A 26,850-nucleotide genomic window follows, 5' to 3' on the forward strand; every position below is an offset into this window, starting at 1 on the left:
ACAAAGATGATTGGCCGCTGGGCTCGCCATGGCCCCGCCCCCCCACACCGATTGGCCGCTCGCCCAGGCTGCGCATCCACACGGATTGGCCAGCCGCTCGCCCAGGCTCCGCCTCCCCCACAGATTGGCCTCTCGCCCCGGCACCCTGCAGGCATTGGCAATTCGGCCACGCCACGCCCCGCCCCCCTCACGCAATGCACGCTAGCTCTGGCCCCGCCCCCTCCCTCCCCCCGCGCATTCCCCGAACTGACACGGCTGTCACGGAGGTGAGTACTGTACTTTCCCCCCCCGCGCATTCCCCGAACTGACACGGCTGTCACGGAGGTGAGTACTGTACTCCCCCCCCCAGACAACACCCAGAACATGTACAGCGCCTACACAAACACTTGGTAACTACACACAACAACATCTCTATATATATATAACAAAAATCATACATGAACTACACAATACGTAAATTCTAGAATACCCGATGCGTAGAATCGGGCCACCTTCTAGTATATATATATACACCGTATATAGATTATATATATATATATATTTATTATATATATTTTATTTATTTATTTTTTTTAAATGAATTAAAATTTTAACACCTTAATAACCAGACCTTAAAGGGAACCTGTCACCAGATTTTTCCCTATTAAACTAAAAGCATCCCCTTCTGCAGCTCCTGGGCTGCATTGTATGAAGCTGCACCTTGGCCCTGACTCCCCTTCCAGACCCCAAAAATAACTTTATAAGGCCATGTGCCCACGGGAGCTTTTTGCTGCGGAGTTTGCCGCGGAAAACCTGCGGATTTTTCTGGATTTTCCAGATAAATCCGCAGGTTCTAGCATGTACAGGCACTCCCCATGTTACCCTATGGGACATGTGGAGTGTCTGTGTCCACACTGCGGAAAGTGCAGCTGCGGAATCTCCTGCGGAGATCCCTCAGCCGCACCTAACTGCATGTCAATTATTCATGCGGATTTACTTGCGGAGATCCCGGCCCTCCGCTATGGAGATAGAGGCCGGGACGTCTGCAGGTAAATCGCGTGAAACTCCGCATGTTTCCCGCAGCTATTCCGCTGGAAACCCACAGCTAAAAATAGCTGCGGCTGCCGGCGGGCAGCTGCGGGAAACATGCGGCCGTACCTGCGAATATATCCACAGGTACGAGCGTCCTGTGGGCACATGGCCTTAATCTTGGCCGTTAGGTATGCTAATTACCTTGGTTGGTCAGATGGGCGGGCTCATTTTCTGCTCCTTTCCCCCCTCCTGCCGCTGATCGACGTCCTCCTTCCTTAATTGACGGGATGACGCCCTCTGTCATCCTCCTCGTCGCATTTTCAAATCTCGCGCCTGTGCAGTTAGGTCGGCTCGCGCAGGCGCAGTTCGCTCTGCCATATCGCGGCCAGAGCAGAAAACACAGCTGTCCTCGCTTGCGCCAGTAAGCTAAATGCGCAGGCCCGAGATTATGGGCGGGTACAAGCATGGCGCTGGTGAGGTCATGCACAGCGCCGACGTCACCAGCGCCATGCTCGTACCCGCCCATAATCTTGCGCCTGCGCGTTTAGCTCACCGGCGCAAGTGAGGGCAGCTATGTGCAAGTCAGCCACCAATTGTGCAAGTTCTCACACTTATAAAGATGAGATTGGCCCGTAATTGACATCATAGGTGACCAGAACTATGAGAGACAAAATGAGAAAACAAATCCAGAAAATCACCGTGTCTGATTTGGCAAGATTTTTTTTGCAAATTATGGTGAAAAATAAGTATTTAGTCACCTAAAAACATGCAAGATTTCTGGCTCTCACAGACCTGTAACTTCTTCTTTAGGCTATGTTTGCACGTACCTGCTGAAATTTCTGCAGCAATTTGACAGCACATGTGCGCTTCAAATCTCCGCAGAAACACTGCATAATGGATGCAGTGTTTCAGCAGAATAAATGCCGATTTCATGCGCTATGGCTGCTGCCCCCACCATAGACAGAGTGGGAGCAGCATCCAAAGCGCACAAATTAATTGACATGCTGCGTTTTTGTACACACGGATTTGGGTCAAAATTTTGCCATCCAAATCGCTGCGTTCAAAAAAGCATTGTGCGCACGTCTCATGCACAATATACATAGATTGTACAGGGGACGCAGGACGCATGCATTTATGCTGCAGTGCAATACGCAGCATAAATGCATGCAATTACATAACGTGCGAACGAGCCCTTAAGAAGCTCCTCTGTCCTCCACTCATTACCTGTAGTAATGGCACCTGTTTGAACTTGTTATCAGTATAAAAGACACCTGTCCACAACCTCAAAACAGTCACACTCCAAACTCCACTATGGGGAAGACCAAAGAGCTGTCTGTCTGTCTCTCCACCGACATCATATTACCTCACACATAAGCTTCTTATACTAACAATTTCCTTTCTTCCTATTGCAACCAATAACAGCTCCTATTAATGACCTGTAGCTCCCAGCTCATTCACTTTAATTGAGGCAGGTTTTTTTGAGAATAAATGTAAAGCGCGGGGTTAAATTATCCCATTAAAACATAGTCTATGACATTCCTGAGTCACATGGGGCGTCTGTGCAAAATTTTGTGATTGTAAATGCGACGGTGTGGATTTCATTAGTGGACACGCACATACATACACTCAGCTTTATATATGTGCATATATATATGTATATCTATATATATATATATATATATATATATATATAATTATTATTTTCCTCTCCCCAAAAAATGCAGCATACCTAAAACAAATAAATAAATAATTGGTGTTCTTCATGTAATTCTTCGCATTTATTTCTTTTGGAAAATGTACATAAACCAAACAGAATGCGCATGTGGTCTGAGAAGTCGGACCCCCGCTGACCAGATCCACAGGATAGGTAATAAGTTGTAATTGTGCGACCTCTTTATGCCCAAAGTTTGTGATAAATGTAAAAAAAAAAAAATTTCAATTATGATCAATAATAATAATAATAATAATAATAAGATATTGGCCTGTCATTATCGCATTTTACAGCTGTCTGAAAACAGAAAGTATAAAATGGTCTCTCTTGTGCCCCCTACTGTCTGGAGACATTCTCTACTATTTCTTGTCACTGTATTTACAGATAAAAGCCTCACAGGACGTGGCTGAGGGTCAGACACAGACATTACACTGCAGCTGAGGGTCAGACACAGACATTACACTGCAGCTGAGGGTCAGACACAGACATTACACAGCAGCTGAGGGTCAGACATAGACATTACACTGCAGCTGAGGGTCAGACACAGACATTACACTGCAGCTGAGGGTCAGACACAGACATTACACTGCAGCTGAGGGTCAGACACAGACATTACACAGCAGCTGAGGGTCAGACATAGACATTACACTGCAGCTGAGGGTCAGACACAGACATTACACTGCAGCTGAGGGTCAGACACAGACATTAACACTGCAGCTGAGGGTCAGACACAGACATTAACACTGCAGCTGAGGGTCAGACACAGACATTACACTGCAGACAATATTCAGTATTTGTAAAATATATAATAAAGCTCTACAAGAAATCACTCCCCGCAGGCCGGAGCTTCCTGCACCACGTGAGCGCCCGTCTTGCAGTACCGCGGCCGGGCCGCTGGGTGGCACTGCAGCGCTCTGTTATGTTTTGTAAACACTGAAAGTGAAAGTCCCCGGTGCAATGTCCGCGGGCCGCGCCGGGTAGTGTCTCGTCTCTGCCGGTCAGGATCATGTCTGCCGTTCTCCTGGAGAATCCCCTGACCATAAAGAGTGACCGAGCTGAGGAGGAGGACGGCAGCGTCTTACTGGTAGACGACAACGAGAACTTGCAGGTAGGAGGAGACTTCTGTGTGATCATTGTGTATACATAGAACAGAGGCCACAGGGCAGAGCAGTCAGCAGCGGCAGTCACGAGACAGCGCCCCCTGTACCTGCCACAGCGCCCCCCCCCCCCCATACCTGCCACAGCGCCCCCCCCATACCTGCCACAGCGCCCCCCCTATACCTACCACAGCGCCCCCCCCATACCTGCCACAGCGCCCCCCCTATACCTACCACAGCGCCCCCCCCATACCTGCCACATCGCCCCCCCTATACCTGCCACAGCGCCCCCCCTATACCTGCCACAGCGTCCCCCTATACCTGCCACAGCGTCCCCCTATACCTGCCACAGCGTCCCCCTATACCTGCCACAGCGCCCCCCCCTATACCTGCCACAGCGCCCCCCCCTATACCTGCCACAGCGCCCCCCCCTATACCTGCCACAGCGCCCCCCCCTATACCTGCCACAGCGTCCCCCCCTATACCTGCCACAGCGCCCCCCCCCCTATACCTGCCACAGCGCCCCCCCCGTACCTGCCACAGCGCCCCCCCCGTACCTGCCACAGCGCCCCCCCCGTACCTGCCACAGCGCCCCCCTATACCTACCACAGCGCCCCCCTATACCTGCCACAGCGCCCCCCCTATACCTGCTACAGCGCCCCCCCTATACCTGCCACAGCGTCCCCCTATACCTGCCACAGCGTCCCCCTATACCTGCCACAGCGTCCCCCTATACCTGCCACAGCGTCCCCCTATACCTGCCACAGCGTCCCCCCTATACCTGCCACAGCGCCCCCCCTATACCTGCCACAGCGTCCCCCCCTATACCTGCCACAGCGCCCCCCCCCCTATACCTGCCACAGCGCCCCCCCCGTACCTGCCACAGCGCCCCCCCCGTACCTGCCGCAGCGCCCCCCGTACCTGCCGCAGCGTCCAACCCCCCCGCCCCCCTCCCGTATACCTGCCACAGCGCACCCCCGTATACCTACACAATTCCCCTGTATACCTACCACAGTCTTTCCCCCCCCTTTCTCCCTGTAGCTATCAAAATTCCCCCCCCATACCTACCACAGCACCCCTTGTGCCCTCTTCAGCGCCCTCTTCAGCTCCCTCTCGCATCCTCTTAAGCGCCCTCCTGCACCTTCTTCTGCGCCCCTACCCCCCATACTTGCCATGCAGCACCTTCCATTCCTGCCACAGCTCTCCCTCCCCCTATCCCCGTACCTGCCCCAGCATCCCCTCCCCCGCCCCTGTACTTTCTTCTGTACTTCTACTATGCCCTCTTCTTTTCCTGATAAAGTTCATCCACAGCCCCCACTGCCTGCAAATAACCCCCAAAGCTTCAAAACCCTAAAATTTTTAAAAATTGTAGTGTGGTGGTTTTTATTTTTTAAATGACACCGCAGAGGTAATTAATAAAGGTTTTCTATGAGATTAAAATAGTTTAGCAGATTTTAGATATTGATGACCTATGTGGTCATCAGTGTTGGACCGCTGCTGGATTGACCTCTTTTGCTCCCACTGATCAGCTGTGCGCAGTGTACAGAACCAGAACAGCACCACCGAAACTGTGTCACCTGAAGGGGTTAAATAGAATTATAGCCTCATGGGCAGTAAACTGCTCCCTCTAGTGGCCGCTGCAGGCAGCCAGGATTTTATCATTTACTCCTCTGTTGGGGATTTGGAGCTCAGTTTTCGAAAAGCGAAAATCACGCCCCTGTAATGCTATATGGAGAAAAAGGATTGGCGCAGAAACCTCTAAGTGTGTCATTAAGAAAATAGGACAGTTTTTTTTTTTTTTTTGTTCCTGTCTGATTATAGCTCACAATTAGGATATTGGTTATTTTTATTCTTGTGACTCATTTGGGCTGAGCCTGCGGGAAAACTGTCTGGGGTTAGAGGTATCCCACAGCATATCAGCGCTGATTAATACTCATATCATACCCAGAGATCTACTGCCCCGATACCGAAAACTAGATTGTAACGAGCCCTCACCCATAGAGAACAGACAATCAAACTCTCTGGACTATCTGTGCCCTACTCACACTCCCCAGGTCCAGTACTGAAACTCCGCCACTGTTCCTGGTGTCTTTTACTGTCTGAAGCGCTGATGTCACCTCGACAGTGCTGCAGCCAATCATTGAGCTCAGCGGTTGGGTGGCTTGTGCCGTCATTTCGGGTAGCGCCGCTGAGCTCACTGATTGGCTGCAGTGCTGTCAAAGCTGTATTGGGAGCCGGAGTAAAGCTCAGTGCCGCTGGACCCGGGGAGAGGGAGTTAAGCACTGTTTGTTTTTTTTAATTGCAGCTTCGGACAGTGACCCCATTAAATGAAAGGTTTCATTGAAAATAGCCTTCATACAAAAAATAAATAAATGGATCCAATAATTAGAGGTGCTGGTGCTTTAGGGGAAGATAGGAAGGCCCTGGTTTTACAGCTTGGTGGTATTCCAGCCCAGGAGCTTCAAGTTTCGCCTCTGTCACTGAATGATATGATGCATTACATGTGCCGATAATTGGATCCGTCAACAGGACGTACGTCTGCTGTTGTCTCCGGTAATATAATTGGAATGTTGTCTTTTTTTTCTGCCTTTAAGGTAAAAGATGTGTCGGACCTGATCTCCAAACTTGGGTGTAGTCCTCAAGAACCTGTAAAAGTTCTCAGTATTTTTGGCAACACTGGAGATGGGAAATCCCACACACTCAACCACATGTTTTTTGGGGGTCTGGAGGTCTTCAGAACGTCCCCGTCTCAGGACTCGTGCACCATCGGCGTGTGGGCTGCATATTACCCGGCCTTGTCTCTGGTCCTGCTGGACACTGAGGGTCTTCTTGGGGCCACTGATAAACAGAACCAAAGGCTGCGTCTTCTTCTGAAGGTCCTGGCCGTGTCCGATCTGGTGATCTACAGAACGCGGGCCGAGAGGCTACACAATGATATGTTCCAGTTTCTCGGGAATGCTTCCAAGGCTTACCTGAAGTTCTTTACCCCGGAGCTGAAAGCCTTATCGAGTCGCTGCGGTCTGGAAGTCACTTTGTCTAGTCTTGGCCCAGCTCTTCTTATTTTCCATGAGACGATACGGACAAATGTGCTGGGTCACGGTGAGAAGCTTCTGTACTTTTTATTGGCGATCTACTATCTGTAGTTTAGACCGGTGACTTATATATATTTATATTGTTTTCCAAAGGAAGCAAAGTCCATGGACAGGCGGAGGCCGACCTTCTGAAGAGATTCCACGATCTGGGGACCCCTCCGGAGGCCTTCAGCTCAATCCACTATGTGGGATTGAAGACTGTGGTTCCGCCTACTGACTTCTCCCAGTTAAAAGAAACCATCAAGAAGCAGGTGTTGGATACATCGACGCGTTCATCCAGGCCCCTGGCCCACGTGTTCACGGCCTTGCAGGTATAATGTGGTAGTAATGCCTGATGATGTGGTCACGGCCTATTCCAACTCTGCAACTATCAATTTCAAAAATATCCAAAATAAAATACTGTATAGTATACTATTACCATATTTTCCGTTTTATAAGACGCACCCCAAATTTGATCCTAGTGCCTCTTATATTAGCTCACCAGGGGGGAGCGGCGGTTGTGGAGCAGCTCAGGAAGGTTATAGGAGGCAGGGTAGGCGATGTCGCGGCTCAGGAAGGTCAGTGATAGTGCGGGCTTGTGGGGTGTGACAGCAGTGGGCGCCATTGATCTGCCGCTGGGCTCGGAGGAGAGATGTTGCGGCTCAAGAGGGTCCGTGTGCGGCAGTGGAGGGTCGGCGATACTGCGCGCTCATGGAGTGTCGCGGAGGCGAGCACTGTTGATCTGCCGGCGGACTGCAGGATCCATTGAATCACCGGCTGTTGACACGATGGACTGCAAGAAAATGGGGCGGTGCGTTCACAGATTGGCCTCTACGGCAATTTTCTTGAAGTCCATCGTGTCAACAGCCGGCGATTCAAAGCAGCCTGCAGTCCGCCGGCAGATGAATGGTGCCTGCCGCCACAACACCCCACGAGCCCGCAGTATCGGCGACCCTCCGCTGCCGCACACTGACCCTCCTGAGCTGCTCCACTGCAGTGACATTCCCTCCGAGCCCGCAGTATCGCCAACCCTGCGCCACCACTGCCGCCCCAGTAAGCCGTTTGTAAGACGCACCCCCATTTTTCCTCCAGTTTTTGGGGGAAAAAAGTCCGTCTTTTAAACCACAAAATACGGTAATTGAAAATCTGCCTTTTTTGTTTACAGCTCCTCTGCAGAGTTATCTGTTTCCATGGTTACAGACTACAGTCTACTTGTGTAGTCTGATCATACAATCCTATTATTTTCCATTTGTTTTATACATCTTGATATCACACGTTGACATCCTAGTTTACAATTAACAATGCCGTGGTTAGGGATATTCAATAGCAATCTGTGAGAAAAAAAGACCCTGTGTGCTTCCCCAGATTATTGTGGTGGTACAATATGGGTGCATTCCTGGCACCTGCTTCCATCTCCGCACCAAGGGTGCATCAAAATGGATAGTGGATGCCTGAGAGGTTTTTTTGTGCACTTTCTCCTTTGGCTTCTACGGGAATTAGTTGACCAAATGTGCATGACTGTTTTCATAACTCACATAGAAGTGAATGGAGAGAACCATTCTCCTGTGTGGCAACCACTTCATTCATTCTTAAATTGGCTGCGGTGGCAGAGATGGCCGGATCAATTTATAGTACTCCGGTGTACCAGTCAGGTCAGTAGCCACCGGCTGGGGGGCTCGCTAATCTGTTACCTTCTTTGATCCCCCGGGGCGTCTTTCGATTAGCCAGGTTGGTGCTTTACATCTATGTGACATGCCATGAAGATGGCGTCGTGGCTGATAAAAAGCCGCACAAGGGATCCTGGAAGGTAAGACGTTTGTAAGCCTCCTGCCCAGCGGCTGGAGACTACTAACCTGCCTGATAGACTACAAATCTACCTGCCCATCTCTATGCAGCGGCCATGGGCCCGTCACCAGGCAGAGCATGGGTTGGGATGCCAGAGACTACTAACCTGCCTGATAGACCACAAATCTACCTGCTCAGCTCTATGCAGCCGCCATGGGCCCGTCACCAGGCAGGGCATGGGTCGGGACGCCGGAGACTACTAACCTGCCTGATAGACCACAAATCTACCTGCCCAGCTCTATGCAGCGGCCATAGGCCCGTCACCAGGCAGGGCATGGGTCGGGACGCCAGAGACTACTAACCTGCTTGATAGACCACAAATCAACCTGCCCAGCTCTATGCAGCGGCCATAGGCCCGTCACCAGGCAGGGCATGGGTCGGGATGCCGGAGGCTACTAACCTGCCTGATAGACCACAAATCTACCTGCCCATCTCTATGCAGCGGCCATGGGCCCGTCACCAGGCAGGGCATGGGTCGGGACGCCGGAGACTACTAACCTGCTTGATAGACCACAAATCTACCTGCTCAGCTCAATGCAGCCGCCATGGGCCCCTCACCAGGCAGGGCATGGGTCGGGACGCCGGAGACTACTAACCCTCCTGATAGACCACAAATCTACCTGCCCTTCTCTATGCAGCAGCCATGGGCCCATCACCAGGCAGGGCATGGGTCGGGACACTTGGTGGTGTATCCACATATTTCCAGCATATTTTGTGTATATGTCTAGGATGGTAACACCTGTGTGTTTTCTTTGCAGAGTCTCAGTGAGCGTTTCTCAGGAGATATTCCAGACGAGCAGGTTCATATCACCTCTTTCTTCCCAGATGAATACTTCACATGTTCTTTGCGTTGTCTGAGCTGCCGGTAATTCTATGCATCAGCTGGGAATATTATTATATATGTATTAGGACACAGATTAGCCTATGATGATCCTTCTATGTGTCCAGCTAAGACCCTGACGTATCATTAATATCTAGTTTTACTGTTGTTAATTTTAATTGATTTGTGTATGACACTCAGGGGTACTTTGCACGCTGCAACATCGCTAGCCGATGCTTACGATGCTGAGCGCGATAGTCCCCGCCCCCGTCGCAGATGCGATATCTTGTGATAGCTGCCGTAGGGAACATTATCGCTACGGCAGCTTCACGTGCACTCACCTTCCCTGTGACGTCGCTCTGGCCGGCGACCCGCCTCCTTCCTAAGGGGGCGGGTCGTGCGGCGTCACAGTGACGTCACACGGCAGGCAGCCAATAGAAACAGAGGGGCGGAGATAAGCGGGACGTAAACATCCTGCCCACCTCCTTCCTTCCGCATAGCTGGCGTGAGCCGCGGTGACGCAGGTAGGAGATGTTCCTCGCTCCTGCGGCTTCTCACACAGCGATGTGTGCTGCCGCAGGAACGAGGAACAACATCGTACCGTCGCTGCAGCGGCATTATGGAAATGTCGGAGAATACACCGATGATACGATTACGACGCTTTTGCGCTTGTTAATCGTATCAAAAAGGGTTCACACACTACGATATCGACTGCGACGCTGGATGTGCGTCACTTTCGATATGACCCCACAGACATCGCACCTGCGATGTCGTAGTGTGTAAAGTACCCCTAAGCCTGCATTCACACGTTGCGGCCGTGGTGCTTTTTTTATTTTTTTTGCAATTAAACTACAATATTTTTGCAACAATTGTTAATAATCATCAAAACGTGTGAATGCAGCTGGCTCGTCTGTAGTCCAAAAACGCACTCTGATATTGCAAAAAGAAATCTGTGCATAGTTTTGAGCGCATGGTCCAAATATAATGGGCCATTTTAAGCAACGTAGAACACCAGGGATAATAACATGAAGCCAAAGAAACGAGCTGTCAAAACTGTGCAAAAACCACCAGCAGCGAACCACAGGCTGTATTAACCCCTATCAAAGCGACATTGCAGCTGTTATTCCCTATCCATCATGGGCTCTGAACTGCCCCATTGTAGTGGAGTTCATGTGCACCCCCTATTCATTCATTCATTCATTCATTCATTCTCTATAGGACTCCTAGAAAAAACTTGAACAGAGTCCTATAGAGAATGAATGGCATGGTGGCTCACATGGTGCATTTCAGAACCCTGTTCTCAGGATCATGAGACCCCCGCTCATCTGCAAGTTATCGTAGGGGGTAGGTTGTTTTTTTGTGTTTTTTTTTTTTTTTTGCTTTCTTTTAAAGTGCAAAAAAACCCTTTAATAGGCAAGTAATATACTAAATTATTTATTTTCTAGTAGTTCAATTCCTTGCAGAAAACCCCTTTTAAGGTCTGTAGGTGAGGTTGAGTGTTGTTGGGTGGGACGTCTCCTCCTGACAGAAGCAGATGATAACGGGGTAGATAAGGATCCAACAAGTCTGTTTTTGGATTTACAATCCTTTCGTTCTCTAGAAATAAGTCGCCCCCAGAGAGCGGCTCTCATAGAGAATACAAGCTCTGGGCAGAGCGAATGCTTCTATGTATAGGCGAGACGGCTGACAGTGTAATGTATGCGGGGGCATCGGACTATTAATTGTCAGGGGTTAAAGTGAACCTGTCACGAGATTTGGCCCCTATAAGATGTGGCCACCACCAGTGAGGTCTTATTTCCAGCGTTCTAGAATACTGTATATAAGAGCCCAGGTCGCTCTGTAGAACGTAAAAAAACACTTTTATAATACTCATCTAAGGGGTGGTCAGATCCGGCGCCTCCTATGTTAGGTTCGATGAGTGTCGCTGCTCTCTGGTCCGGTGCATGCTCTCTCCGGTCCGATAGGTGTTGGTGCTCTCTGGTCTGGCACCTCCTCTCTCCGGTCCGATGGGTGTTGGTGCTTTCTGGTCTGGCACCTCCTCTCTCCGGTCCGATGGGTGTTGGTGCTTTCTGGTCTGGCACCTCCTCTCTCCGGTCCGATGGGTGTTGGTGCTTTCTGGTCTGGCACCTCCTCTCTCCGGTCCGATGGGTGTTGGTGCTTTCTGGTCTGGCACCTCCTCTCTCCGGTCTGATGGGGGTTGGTGCTCTCTGGTCCGACACATCCTCTCTCCAGTCCGATGGGTGTTGCTGCTCTCTGGTCCTCCTCTCTCCGGTCCGATAGGTGTTGCTGCTCTCTGGACCGGCACCTCCTCTCTTCTGCAATCGCTGTCTTCTTTTTACCGAGCCCAGTGTGGATGACATGTCCAACGTCCTCCACACAGGCCGGCATTGCGGTCCCGCGCAGGTGCACTTTGATCTGCCCTGCTTAGGGTTGGTCAAAGTATTGTAGTGCGCATAGGTGGTCTGTAACCTTTCCTGGTGCAAGCACATTGCAGTATTTTGATCATAGTGCACCTACACTGGACTGCAATGCCGGCCTGTGTGGATGACGTAGGATGCATCATGCACATGGGCCTCAAAAGGAGGAAGACTTCAATCGCCGCAGAGAGGAGGCAACGGACCGGAGAGCAGTGACCCCATCGGACCGGACTGCCCCCTAGGTGAGTATTATTTTGGTTATACATATTGGCCTGGGCTCTTATATACAGTATTCTGGAAAGCTGTATATAAGAATCCACTGGTGGTGGCCGCAGCTTATAGGGGCCAAATCTGGAGACAGGTTCACTTTTAGGATCCACAATGTCCAATTTTAGATCCTTTTTTAATGTCTGGTAGCGGCTCTCCCATAGGAGGATCCAGAAGCACTGGGCAGAGAGGCAGAGCGAGCACTGCAGGGTTTTGGTGAGAATTGTGGGCTGGACCACTGTATGAGGGGCTTTAATTCAAGGTATAAGTTTGTAAGACAGATAATTAATTAGTTTATCTTTTCTTAATGATTATACGACACTTTTCCGCTTTGTATCTCATCCCACCCGCAGACACGGAAGCCGCTGTTTCTAATTAACAAGACAAAACGATTAAACATCTCGGGTCTCATCGCTGCCTCCTCCGTTCATGGCAAATATATTATATTATTTATATCCCACAGGTCTCGATGCAAGAACAGGATGAACCATCTGAAGGACGGCCTTCCCCACCAAGCAGATGGCCTGTGTCATTACGCCCATGAGTATAACAACAAAGTTTTAATATGCAAGGTGAGTGCAGGAGAGCGTAAAGCGAAATACAGGAAAGTGTGGGCAGCGCGGAGGAGAGAGACATCTGTGACTGCTCAGTAGGAGTAACAAGGTCACGGTCTTCTGAGCTTTATGGGATCGAGCTATACAGAAACATAGTAACAGACCCTTTAGAATGAGAATGGGGGTCTCATAGATTCTGGTTACTTTCCCACAGCGATGTTATGAGAGTGGACGAGAGATGCTGGTCATCCCGAGGACTGTGGCGTCCACTGACAGCCCCTGGTTGGGTTTGGCTAAGTACGCTTGGTCTGGGTAAGTTGACTTATTTTTTCAATTCTTATATCGCATGCTTTTAAAGGTTTTTTTTTCCCATTTTTATAAATTATTATTGGATAGTACTTGTAAATACAAGCACTTTTGCAATTTACTGTTTATTAAAATTTTCAGCCGTTCTTGAGATATTCACTTTTTTCTTTTGTTTACATCTCGTTGCCTTGGAGACCGACCACTGCTGCTAGACAGTAGAACATGCGCCGTATTTACAAAGCTCTTTTCTATTGCGCTTATAAGCACTATTTTGAAAATGGACATCACTGTTACCTTGTAACCCTGTCCAGCTTCAGCACAGTGCTTACAAACAAGGCAGCAGCGGTGGTCGGTCTCCAAGGCAACAAACTGAAAAAATGTTAATATCTCAAGAACAACCGAAAACTTCAATAAGGCCGGGGACGCACGGGGATTACTGCGATCCCCTCGCATGACACCCGGCTCACACTGGCAGCACAGCGGGAGCCGAGTGTCATGTGAGTGTCACTACAACTGAGGTTCGATCGTGCGAGCGGACCTCAGCTGCGGGGGGCGGGTCAACACTGAGGAGGGATGGGCAGGCGCTGCAGAGGGGCGGACCAGCACTGAGGAGGGGAGGGAGGGATTTCCCGCCCTCTCTCCTTCGTTGCTGGCTATTCTTGCCCTGCACTCACGGTACACTGGTGTTCTGCGAGTGCAGTGCGTTTTTTTGTTTTTTTTCTCGCGCCCCATAGACTTGAATGGGTGTGAGAGAAACCTGGATCGCATTGCACCCGCAGCATGCTGCAATTGTTTTCTCGGTCCGATTAGGGCTGAGAAAATAATTGCTCATGGGTGCGGGCACATAGGCTAATATTGGTCCGAGTGGAATGTGATGTTTTATCGCACTCCACTCGCACCGATTTTCATGCCGTGTGTCTTAGGCTTAAGCAGTAAATTGCAAAAATGCTTGTTTCTTCATCATTCCTTATGGGAGACCCAGACCATGGGTGTATAGCTTCTGCCTCCGGAGGACACACAAAGTACTACACTAAAAGTGTAGCTCCTCCCTCCGAGCATATACACCCCCCCGGATGACAAATCCAACCAGTTCAATGCTTTGTGTTCAGGAGGTCACACACACACATGCATTCTCTGAATTTTGATTTTTGATTTCAAAGATTTGGAAGAAAAGCGGGTCCAATCTGGACTCCCGGCATGTCCCTTCTCACCCCACTGTGTCGGCGGTGCTGTTAAGGTTGATTTCAGGGCTGGAGCCCTTTCGTGCCGCGCTCCTTCACCATCCCCTGAGGCTCTGGGTTGAAGTGGGAGCCATCACGGTTCTCACTGCTTTGCAGGAGACCGGTCTCCATCCGCAGCCCTTTCAGGATCCTGCCGGACGGAGCGATCACCCCCCAGGGACCTGGCACCTGCGTCTCACAAGCTAAGTACTGAGACGTTATTACCACAGAAAGTGGTCTTTCCAGGGGTCCCTTGTACTTTATTTGTGGGGGAGAGTGTGTTATATGTCTGTGTTAACATTTCCGGCCGGTTCTCCAGTTTTCACTGGAGAACCGCGCCGATGGTGCCTGCGCGCTGGCCGCATGTTTAAATCTAGGCCCCGGCTTCGCCTGAGGCCTAGTTTCGATTTCACTGCCCCTGCATGTCAGTCATGCAGAGGGACAGTGTGGCTCCGCCCAGCGGCTGTTCAGCACAGGGAACGGACACTCCTCACTGAGGAAAGCTTCCCTCCCCTGTATACCTCATTGGCCCTCCGGATCCAGCTCTCAGAGTAGGCCCCGCCCCCTCTCCTCGCTCACGGTGCCATTTTCTCAGCGTTCTCAATGTATGCATAACCATATTGTGACAAATGGGGGCCTGGGCTGGGGGATCTGGAGGGCACAGAGATGTCCCTATGTTAAACGGTCTGGCAAGCCACAACCTCTGGTTGTGCTGCTGCTTATATACTCTGTTTATATACACTGCTGGGGGTCATTCTGGACAGAGCCCCCACTTCTGCAGCATGTCTCACATCAGAGCAAAGCTGCAAGGCTGTTTTTAATATGCACCGCATGTAGACTCGTACTGTCTGTACCGAGCACATAACCACATTGTGATGCCTGCTCTAACATAGTGGTGCCTCAGCCTGGAGGCTCATCCCCAGTGGTCCCTCCGGCTGCTCCGGCTCTGGTGGCTGAACCCCCGGCTTGGGTAGAATCCCTCTCTCCAGGGGACAGCTGTCCCGTACACTGCTGAGCATGCATCAGCCCCCTTCCCAGGGCGCTTCTGCTGCTACGACTCGCTCAGCAAAGCTCACAGAGGATTCTTCATCTGGTCTCAGACCCCGTCCTCCTAAAATGGAGACGCAGGGTCCCCTTTCCTTCCTCGCCCCGCGGCTCTGGTTCACGAGCCGACTCGCAGGACAAGGAGGATGCCTTTACTGGGGGCTCGGACGCTTCTCCATGTACCCCATTGATCTGTCCGAAAGTGACGCAGATGCTAATGATTTGATTGCGTCCATTATATTTGTACTGGACCTCAATCCGCCTGTATCAGGGGAGCTCCCCTCTCTGGCAGAAAAGCATCAGTATACCTTGCCTAAGAAAACAAGCAGTGTGTTCCTTATCCACTCCAGTTTTCAGGCCACTGTGACCAAGCCCAGAGCCTGTCCTGACAGACGCTTCCCAAAGCGTGGTTCTGATGACTGTTTCCCCCTTCCACCAGTGGTGGTTAAGGAGTGGGCTCATTCACCAAGGGTGGACCCTCCGTTGTCTGGACTTTCAGCCCGGACAGTTGTATCAGTGGCTGACGGCACCTCTCTAAGGATCCCACTGTCCGCCAGGTTGTCCTTCTGGCCAAATCTATATATGAGGCGGCAGGGGCCTCGTTCTCCCCATCTTTTGCAGCAGTGCGGGCTCTCAAAGCCATCTCTGCTTCTCTGGAGGAGATGCATTCCCTCACTAGGGACTTTATGCCCGAAATGGTTGCCTTAACTTCCAGGCTTCAGTTTTTTCATCCTATGCCATGTCTGCCATGCTGGAGACTGTCACCGCACTGCGGTGGCCTCGGCTACTTCCCTCGCTATCCGCAGGCTCCTGTGGCTTCGAGAGTGGAAGGCAGATGCTTCTTAAGAAGTTCCTTGCTGGACTCCCTTTCGGGGACCAGTCTATTCGGTGAACAACTGGATGAAATTATTAAGGAAGCTTTTGGCAGGAAGAGTACTTCCATGCCACAAACCCAGGAAACCTGTCCAGGGCAGGAACCAGTCGAGGTTTCGTTCCTTTCGTTCCTCTAACTGGTCGTCCTCTAAGCCCTCGGCCTCGTCCACTAACTCAGCCAAGGTCCGTAAACCAACTGGCGCATGAAGCCGCGTCCTCAGAAGTCCGCTGGAGCTGCTGCCACCAAGGCAGCCTCTTGATTATCTGGCCGCGCCAGTAACGTCCTTGGTCGGTGGCAGGCTCTCCCTCTTGGGCGACGTGTGGTTTCAACACGTCTTCGATCAGTGGGTGTGGGTTACCATCTCCCACGGCTACAGAATAGCATTCTATCCAGCCCGCCAAACAGATTTTTTCTGTTAACTCCCCCCTGCTCCAAGGCCGCCGCCTTCTCACAGGCCGTGGCATTCTTGCAGGCCACTGGAGTAATTGTACCAGTTCCCGACTGGGAACGGTTCTGAGATTTCTACTCAAATCTCTTCTTAGTCCCCGAAAAGGGCGGTACTTTCCGACCTGGTTCTCAAGCTTCTCAACAAGCATGTTCAGGTGCGGCATTTTTGCATGGAATCTCTGCGATCAGTCAATGACCCAAGGAGATTTCTTAGCATCCATCGACATCAGAGATGTCTATCTGCATGTGCCAATCGCAGTTTCACACCAGCGTTGGCTACGTTTTGTAATCGGAGAGGAACATTTCCAATTCGTGGCTCTCCCCTTCGGGTTAGCCACGGCCCCTCGTGTATTCGCCAAGGTCATGGCAGCAGTGGTTGCGGTTCTGCACCTCCAGGGGTTGGTAGTGATTCCTTACCTGGACGACCTTCTAGTCAAGGCTTCATCCAGTGCAGACTGTCAGCGGAGTGTCTCGCTCACTCTCAGCGGAGTGTCTCGCTCACTCTCGCCACGCTTGCAAGTCCACTCTGACCCCGACCCAGGAACTTACGTACCTAGGGATGCAATTCGAGACTCTGCTGGCACTTGTGAAGTTGCCCTTAGTCAAACAGCAGTCCTTTCATCTGGCGGTTCGCTCTCTGCTGAGGCTCCGCCGTCATTCCATCAGGCACCTCATGCAGGTGCTGGGTCAGATGGTGGCGTCAATGGAAGCGGTTCCCTTTGCCAGTTCCATCTGCGTCCCCTGCAGCTGGACATTCTCCGCTGTTGGGACAAGGGACCTCTTCCTTGCACAGGCTGGTGGCTCTGTCGCCACAGACCAGGAGCTCTCTTTAGTGGTGGTTTCGGCCCCTCTCTCTGTCCCAGGGACGCTCCTTTCTGGCCCCGTCCTGGGTGATTCTCACCACGGATGCCAGTCTATCCGGCTGGGGAGCAGTGTTTCTCCACCACCGAGCACAGGGCACTTGGACTCCGTCCGAATCAGCCCTCTCGATCAATGTGCTGGAAATCAGGGCTGTACTCCTAGCTCTCGTAGTTTTTCACCACCTGTCGGCGGGCAAGCACATTCGAGTCCAGTCAGACAACGCGACAGCAGTTGCCTACATCAATCCCCAGGGTGGGACTCGCAGCCGCCTAGCCCTGTTGAAAATTCAACGCATCCTTCAGTGGATGGAGGACTCCAAGTCCGCCATATCCGCAGTCCACATCCCAGGCGTAGAAAACTGGGAGGCAGATTATCTCAGCCTCAAACCGTGTACAGCGGCGAGTGGGCCCTGCATCCGGCAGTGTTCCGGTCAATCTGCCGCAAATGGGGCACTTCGGAAGTGGATCTAATGGTCCCCCTCTAGCTCTCTTGCCCAGAGTCCTGCGCAAGATCAGAATGGAGGGCCGTCGGGTCGTACTCATCGCCCCAGACTGGCCCAGGCGAGCTTGGTTCCCAGACCTGCTCCGTCTGTCCGTAGAGGTGCCGTGGCATCTCCCGGACCGCCCAGACCTTCTCTCACAGGGTCCGTTTTCCGCCAGAATTCTGCGGCTCTCAGATTGACGGCGTGGCTCTTGAGCCCTGGATCCTTACGGCTTCAGGCATTCCTTCCGAGGTCATCTTCACTATGACTCAGGTTCGGAAGTCTTCCTCGGCCAGGATTTACCACAGGACTTGGAGAATTTTCCTGTCCTGGTGTCGTTCTTCCGGCCATGCTCCTTGGCCGTTTTTCCTTGCCGACCATCCTGTCCTTTCTACAGTCCTGTCTGCAGCTAGGACTGTCCCTCTATTCCCTCAAGGGACAGGTCCCGGCTCTGTCAGTGTTGTTCCAGCGGCGTCTCGCTCGGCTGGCTCAGGTGCGCACCTTCATGCAGGGCGCATCTCACATCATCCGCCTTACCGGCGGCCTCTGGATCCCTGAGACCTTAATCTGGTCCTCACGGCCTTACAGAAACCCCCCTTTGAGCCTCTTAGGGAGGTTTCGTTGTTTCGTCTTTCACAGAAAGTGGTCTTTCTGGTGGCCATAATTTCTCTCAGAAGAGTCTCTGATTTGGCTGCGCTCTCTTCGGGATCACCCTTTTTGGTTTTTCACCAAGACAAGGTGGTTCTCCGTCCGACTCCGGACTTTCTCCCTAAGGTGGTGTCTCCTTTCCACCTTAACCAGGACATTTCATTGCCTTCCCTTTGTCCGGCCCCTGTGCATCGCTTTGAGAAAGCGTTGCTTACTCTGGATCTGGTGCGGACGCTCCGAATCTATGTGTCACGCACCGCTGTTCTTAGGCGGTGCACCTCTCTTTTGGTGCTGACCACAGGTCAGCGCAAGGGTCTCTCGGCTTCTAAACCGACCCTAGCTCGTTGGATTAGGTCGGCCATATCCGATGTCTACCAATGTTCTCAGGTGCCTCCCCCGCCGGGGATTAAGGCGCACTCGACCAGAGCTGTCGGTGCCTCTTGGGCCTTCAGGCACCAGGCTACGGCTCAGCTGGTCTGTCAGGCTGCCACTTGGTCTAGTCTGCACACCTTTTCGAAGCACTACCAAGTGCATGCTCATGCTTCGGCAGATGCGAGCTTGGGCAGACGCGTCCTTCGGGCGGCTGTCGCCCATTTGTGAAGTTAGGTTTTGCCTACTTCTTAGTTTCTGTTTATTTCCCACCCATGGACTGCTTTGAGACGTCCCATGGTCTGGGTCTCCCATAAGGAACGATGAAGAAAAAGAGAATTTTGTTTACTTACCGTAAATTCTTTTTCTTATAGTTCCGACATGGGAGACCCAGCACCCTCCCTGTTGCCTGTTGGCAGCTTTCTTGTTCCGTGTGTTTTTCACCGGCTGTTGTTGTAGACAGAGGTTCCGGTTCTTCCGGGTTTGACTCTATCTCTACTTATGGGTGGATGTCCTCCTTCAGCTTTTGCACTAAACTGGTTGGATTTGTCATCAGGGGGGGTGTATATGCTCGGAGGGAGGAGCTACACTTTTAGTGTAGTACTTTGTGTGTCCTCCGGAGGCAGAAGCTATACACCCATGGTCTGGGTCTCCCATGTCGGAACTATAAGAAAAAGAATTTACGGTAAGTAAACAAAATTCTCTTTTTTTACAATATCCATCTATGAAGATGAGAATAATCCTTTAACCCCTTCAGCCCCAAGCCTATTTTGACCCTAAAGACCAGGCCATTTTTTGCAATTTTGACCAGTGTCACTTTATGAGGTTATAACTCTGGAACGCTTCAGCGGATCCCGGTGATTCTCAGATTGTTTTTTCGTGACATATTGGGCTTTATGTTAGTGGTAAATTTAGGCCGATATTTTTTGCGTTTCTTTGTGAAAAAAACGGAAATTTCGCGAAAATTTTGAAAATTTTGTAATTTTCAAACTTTGAATTTTTATGCTCTAAAACCAACGAGACATATGACACAAAATAATTAATAAATAACATTTCCCACATGTCTACTTTACATCACAACAATTTTGGGGGAAAAAAAAAAAATTTAAGGAAGTTATAGGGGTTCAAAGTTTATGAGCAATTTCTCATTTTTACAACAAAATTTACAAAGCCACTTTTTTTAGGGACCACATCACATTTGAAGCGATTTTGAAAGGTCTACATGACACAAAACACCCAAAAGTGACACCATTCCAAAAACGGCACCCCTCAGGCTACTCAAAACCACATTCAAGATGCTTATTAACCCTTCAGGTGCTTCACAGTGACTAAAGCAATGTGGAAGGAAAAAATGAACATTTTACTTTTTGCAACAAAAATGTTAATTTAGCCTCAAATATTGCATATTCACAAGGGTAGCAGGATTAAATGAACCCCCAAAATTTGTTGGGCAATTTCTACTGAGCACGCAGATACCTTATATGTGGCGAAAAACCACTGTTTGGGCGCACGGCAGGACTCGGAAGGGAAGGAGCGCCATTTGACTTTCTTCATCGTTCCTTATGGGAGACCCAGACCATGGGTGTATAGCTTCTGCCTCCGGAGGACACACAAAGTACTACACTAAAAAGTGTAGCTCCTCCCTCCGAGCATATACACCCCCTGGATAACCAAATATAGCCAGTTCAATGCTTTGTGTTCAGGAGGCACACATCCACACATGCATTCTCATCTGATTTTGATTTTTGGAAAGAGTTTGAAGAAAAGCGGGTCCAAGCCTGGACTCCCGGCATGTCCCTTCTCACCCCACTGTGTCGGCGGTGTTGTTAAGGTTGATTTCAGGGCTGGAGCCCTTCATGCCGCGCTCCTTCACCATCCCCTCGGGCTCTGGCTTGAAGTGGGAGCCAGCACGGTTCTTCCTGCCTTGCAGGAGACCGGTCTCCATCCGCAGCCCCTTTTGGATCCTGCCGGACGGAGCACTCATCCCTCAGGGACCTGGCCCTGCGTCTCACAATCTAAGTATATGAGACGTGGTTATCGGGGGGTCCCTTATACTTTATTGTTGGGGAGAGTGTGCTGTGTAACTATGCTGACATTTCCGGCCGGTTCTCTGGTTTTCACCGGAGAACCGCGCCGATGGTGCCTGCGCGCCGGCCGCATTGTTAAATTTAGGCCCCGGCTTCATCTGAGGCCTACTTTCGTTTTCACTGCCCCTGCATGCCAATCAGGCAGAGGGACAGTGCGGCTCCGCCCAGCGGCTGTTCGGCACAGGGAAGGGACACTCCTCTCTGAGGAAAGATTCCCTCCCCTGTATACCTCATTTGCCCTCCAGTTCCCGCTCTTAGAGCTGGCCCCGCCCCCTCTCCTCGCTCCGGCGCCATTTTATCAGCGTTCTCACACTGATCGGAGCTGCCTGCAGCATCTCTCTGGGGGTCCGGCCTGTGGGATCTGGAGGGCACACAAACGGTCTGGTAAGCCACAACCTCCGGTTGTGGACCTGCTTATATACTCTCTGGGGCCCCTTCTAGCTCAGAATCCCCACTTCAGCAGCATGTCTCACACAAGGAGCAAGGCTGTACTCAATATGCACTGCATGTAAGCTCGTACTGCCTGAACCGAGCACATATCCACATTGTGATGCCTGCTCTAACATGGTGGTGCCTCAGCCTGGAGTCTCACTCCCAGTGACCCCTCCGGCTGCTCCGGCTCCGGTGGCTGAACCCCCGGCTTGGGTAGAATCCTTCTCTAAGTCTATCTCCCAGTCCTTTGCCGACTCCATGGGACAGTTGTCCCGGACTCTGCTGAGCATGCATCAGCCCCCGTCACAGGGTGCCCCTGCTGCTACGGCTCGCTCAGCAGAGCTCACAGAGCTTAGACCCCGTCCTCCTAAACGGAGACGCAGGGACTCCTCTCCTTCCTCGTCCCACGGCTCTGATTCACGAGCTGAATCGCAGGGCGAGGAGGATGCCTTTACTGTGGGCTCGGACGCTACCTCCATGTGCCCCATTGATCTAACCAAAGGTGATGCAGATGTTAGTGATTTGATTGCGTCCATTAATTCCGTACTGGACCTCAATCCACCAGTATCAGAGGAACAACCCTCTCTGGTAGAAAAACACCAGTTTACCTCACCTAAGAGAGCAAGGAGTGTGTTCTTTAACCACTCCAGTTTTCAGGCCACTGTGACTAAGCCCAGGGCCTGTCCTGACAAACGCTTCCCAAAGCGTGGTTCTGATGACCGTTTTCCCTTTCCACCAGAGGTGGTCAAGGAGTGGGCTCTTTCCCCAAAGGTAGACCCCCCGGTGTCTAGACTCTCAGCCCGGATTTGAACAGAAAATTAGCTGGAATCGTTAGCTGCACCATGTTGCGTTTGGAGAGCCCCTGAGGTGCCGAAACAGTGGAGCTCCCCCACATGTGACCCCATTTTGGAAACTAGACCCCTCATGGAATTTATCTAGATGTTTATTGAGCACTTTGAACCTCTGGGGGCTTCACAAAAGTTAATAGTATTGAGCCGTGAAAATAATAAAAAAAAAATTTTACCACAAAATTGTTACTTCAACCAGGTAGCTTTTTTTTTCACAAGGGTATCAGGAAAAATTGCACCATAAAATGTATTGTGCAATTTCTCCTGAGTACACAGACACCTCATATGTGGTGGAATTCAAATGTTTGGGCGCGCAGCAGGGCTCGGAAGGCAAGGAGCGTCATTTGACGTTTCAAACGCAAAATTGTCTGGGATAATTAGCGTATTCCATGCTGTGCTTGGAGACCCCCTGTGGTGCCAAAACAGTGGAGCTCCCCCACATGTGACCCCATTTTGGAAACTAGACCCCCATGGCATAGAAAAAAAAAACAGCGGCAGATGGGGGGGGGGGGGGGGGCGGCAGATGGGGCGGCGGCAGATGGGGGGGGAAGCGGCATATAAAGGGAGCATCTGTGATTGTGAGACGGCGGCTGGGATAGGGTGGGGGCGGATGGGAGAGGGCGCAGTGGATGCAGGAGCTGCAGAGGATGGGGGGATGGGGGGGAAGGGGAGTGGGAGGTGAGATTGGGGATAGTTACCCTACAGGATGGATCTAGGCAGCTGGATCACAGGAGATGAAGGAGGCAGCAGATCGGGGAGGGTGAGAGGTGGGCGAGGGAGCGCAGCGCAGATCACGGAGGAGACAGGTGAGCAGAGCAAAGATCACGGGGGTGAGAGGTGAGGGAGAGCGGACAGCAGATCACGGGGGTGACAGGTGAGGGAGCGCACATCACGGGGGTGACAGGTGAGGGAGCGCACATCACGGGGGTGACAGGTGAGGGAGCGCACATCACGGGGGTGACAGGTGAGGAAGTACAGATCACGGGGGTGACAGGTGAGGGAGCACAGATCACGGCGGTGACAGGTGAGGGAGCGCACATCACGGGGGTGACAGGGGAGGGAGCGCACATCACGGGGGTGACAGGGGAGGGAGCGCACATCACGGGGGTGACAGGGGAGGGAGCGCACATCACGGGGGTGACAGGGGAGGGAGCGCACATCACGGGGGTGACAGGGGAGGGAGCGCACATCACGGGGGTGACAGGGGAGGGAGCGCACATCACGGGGGTGACAGGGGAGGGAGCGCACATCACGGGGGTGACAGGGGAGGGAGCGCACATCACGGGGGTGACAGGGGAGGGGGCAAGTAGCCGATCACGGGGGTGAGAGGTGGGGGGGAGTGGGCAGCACATCACGGAGGTGAGGGGGCGAGCAGCACATAACAAAGGAGAGGGGGCGCGCAGCATATAACGGAGGGGAGGGGACGGGCAGCACATAACTGAGAGGGGGCGCGCAGCACATAACGGAGGAGAGGGGGCAGTGCCGGGCAGCACATAACGGAGGAGAGGGGGCGGGGCCGGGCAGCACATAACGGAGAGGGGGCGGGGCCGGGCAGCACATAACGGAGAGGGGCCGGGCAGCACATAACGGAGAGGGGGCGGGGCCGGGCAGCACATAACGGAGAGGGGGCGGGGCCGGGCAGCACATAACGGAGAGGGGGCGGGGCCGGGCAGCACATAACGGAGAGGGGGCGGGGCCGGGCAGCACATAACGGAGGAGGAAGCGGGCAGCCGATCTCGAGTGGAGGGGGCTGGCAGCACATCACGGAGGTGAGGGGACGAGCAGCCGATCACGAGGGAAAGGGGCCGGGCAGCAGATCGGGGGGCGTGGTGGCACTGTGGCAGATGGAGGGCGGCGGCGGCGGATCGGGAGGTGTGGGGGTGAGGGTGAGGGCACCAGATACTAGGGGTGGGGGTGCGGGCAGCAGATCGGGTGGCAGATCGCGGAGGGCAGCGGCGGATCGGGAGGCCGGTTTCATACAGTGCAATGACAGCGCGGCAACTTCCGAGTCCCATGCTCCGGTCACATAACAGCATGGGACCGGATCTTGTCGCCCTGCCATTGCACTGTATACACTCACTGTGCTGGCGTGCTGCAGGGCCGACAAGTGAAGCTGATGGGGCGGTCACCGGCAACAGGTCAACTGTGATTGGAGAGAGCGGTCACAAGGCCGATCTCTCCAATCAGAGCTACTGGAGCTGGGGGAGGGTGATCCAGTGAGGTCACCCAGCTCCAGCCAATGGCCAGTGCTATAGCTGCACTGGCCAGGGCTGGATTTCAATGTTTCAGTCATTTTAAATGGCTGGAACATTACACAGCCTCCGTAGGTCCGGGGAGGAGGCACCACCCCTCCTGAGGTCAGGTACAGGTCCCCTCCTCCCCGAATCTGTGGTTTATGCTAACTTTCTTTGTCGCTCCTTATTGGGAGACCCAGACAATTGGGTGTATAGCTTATGCCTCCGGAGGCCACACAAAGTATTACACTAAAAGTGTAAAGCCCCTCCCCTTCAGCCTATACACCCCCCGTACTGCTACGGGCTCATCAGTTTTTATGCTTTGTGCGAAGGAGGTCAGACATACACGCATAGCTCCACAGCTTAGTCAGCAGCAGCTGCTGACTATGTCGGATGGAAGAAAAGAGGGCCCATAACAGGGCCCCCAGCATGCTCCCTTCTCACCCCACTCTTGTCGGCGGTGTTGTTAAGGTTGAGGTATCCATTGCGGGTACGGAGGCTGGAGCCCACATGCTGCTTTCCTTCCCCATCCCTCATTTAGGGCTCTGGGTGAAGTGGGATCCTTTCGGTCTCCAGGCACAGGAGACCGTGCTCCATCCACAGCTCCTGAGGACCATGCTGGATAGGAGCCGAGTATCGTTCAGGGACATGGCCCTGCTACTTTGAGGTACTCTGTGTCCCCGTGGGGACCGCGCACAGCAACACTCCAGCATTGCTGGGTGTGCTAGTGCACCGGGGACAGCAGCGCTGACTGCGTTTGTGCCATTACACACTTCAGCGTCGCTGAGTGTGTTCGTGTAGGGGGACTGCCGCGCTGACCGCCGCTGCCATGGTTATCACTACGGCGCGGCTGGGACTGTTAGTGCGCCGGGGACTTCCGCGCCGACCGCGCTTATACGGCGGCCGCGCTTATAACTCGAGTCCCCGGCTTTTGCGGCCTAGTCTCGTTTTCTTCCCGCCCCCAGCCCTGCCAGTCAGGGGAAGGGCGGAATGCTGTACAGGACGGCAGCTTTGCATACTCCACCCCCCTCACTCTGCACAGTGGGGCACCAGTTCCCGCACTTTTCTGGGTCACGCCCACGGCTCCCTCCTCTCCTCAGGACGCCGGCAGCCATTCCTCTCAGCTCTGCTAACGCTGGAGAGGAGAGACAAGCTCAGGGAGACCCAGGCAGGATTTCTGGTGCCCACACAACCGATTTGCGAAGGTGGTAAGCAGCACCTGTGGTGCTGGCCCCACTAGTGCAGAAGTGTACTTATAGATTACATGATTATAGACTATACTTTACACTGTATGGTGCACTGTTGATTTTTGTCTATATACCCTCCTGTATTGCTCAGAGGAGACAACAGCATGTCGTCCACAAATAGCAAGGGTGCCAAAGCACAGACTTACTATGCTGCCTGTGCAGCATGTACGGCTATACTGCCGGCAGGTTCCACTGACCCTCATTGTGTGCAATGCTCGGCCCCTGTGGCACTTTCTCTGCCGGAGCCTCTGCTAAGGGCGGCCCAGGGAGAACCACCTGTTAACACTGTCCAGGTGACAGGGACGGAGTTTGCAGTTTTTACTGAAAGACTTTCTGATACTATGGCTAAGATATTAGAAGCCTTGCAGTCCAGGCCGGCATCTCAAGCCAGGGGCACTGTGGAATCATTGCCCCCTGGTCCCCCTCAGTTGGAACAGCAATGTCCTCCCGGGGTGTCTCATGGATCCCAGGGTGAGGTCTCTGACACGGACCGCAGCCCCAGACCGATTAAGCGAGCTCGCTATGATATCCCCTCGACATCATCACAATGTTCAGGGTCTCAGCGAGAGGACTCTCTGTATGATGAAGCGGAGGTAGCTGATCAGGATTCTGATCCTGAAGCCGCTCTCAACCTTGATACTCCTGATGGGGACGCCATAGTGAATGATCTTATTGCGTCCATCATTGAAATGTTGGATATTTCTCCCTCAGCTCCTCCAGTGGAGGAGTCAGCTTCTCAGCAGGAGAAATTCCGTTTCAGGTTTCCCAAGCGTACAAAGAGTATGTTTCTGGACCACTCTGACTTCAGAGAGGCAGTCCAGAAACACCGAGCTTGTCCAGATAAGCGTTTTTCCAAGCGCCTTAAGGATACACGTTACCCTTTCCCCCCTGACGTGGTCAAGGGCTGGACTCAGTGTCCCAAGGTGGATCCTCCAATCTCCAGACTTGCGGCTAGATCC

The 26,850-nt window shown here is 52.4% G+C and overlaps 1 protein-coding gene across 1 annotated transcript in view; it reads left to right on the forward strand.

The window, feature by feature from the left end:
• The first annotated feature begins 3,651 nt into the window (after positions 1-3,651).
• LOC142251136 (zinc finger FYVE domain-containing protein 1-like) overlaps positions 3,652-26,850 on the forward strand; it is a 95,259-nt gene continuing 72,060 nt past the window's right edge. The window contains exons 1-6 of the mRNA XM_075323660.1: positions 3,652-3,830; positions 6,414-6,918; positions 7,005-7,222; positions 9,494-9,600; positions 12,703-12,811; positions 13,008-13,105. Of these exons, the coding sequence (XP_075179775.1) occupies positions 3,729-3,830; positions 6,414-6,918; positions 7,005-7,222; positions 9,494-9,600; positions 12,703-12,811; positions 13,008-13,105 (1,139 nt within the window). The 5' untranslated portion in view covers positions 3,652-3,728. The remainder of the gene's footprint in view (positions 3,831-6,413; positions 6,919-7,004; positions 7,223-9,493; positions 9,601-12,702; positions 12,812-13,007; positions 13,106-26,850) is intronic.

This window comes from Anomaloglossus baeobatrachus, chromosome 9 (assembly GCF_048569485.1).
Source record: "Anomaloglossus baeobatrachus isolate aAnoBae1 chromosome 9, aAnoBae1.hap1, whole genome shotgun sequence".
Classification (NCBI taxonomy): Eukaryota; Metazoa; Chordata; class Amphibia; order Anura; family Aromobatidae; genus Anomaloglossus; species Anomaloglossus baeobatrachus.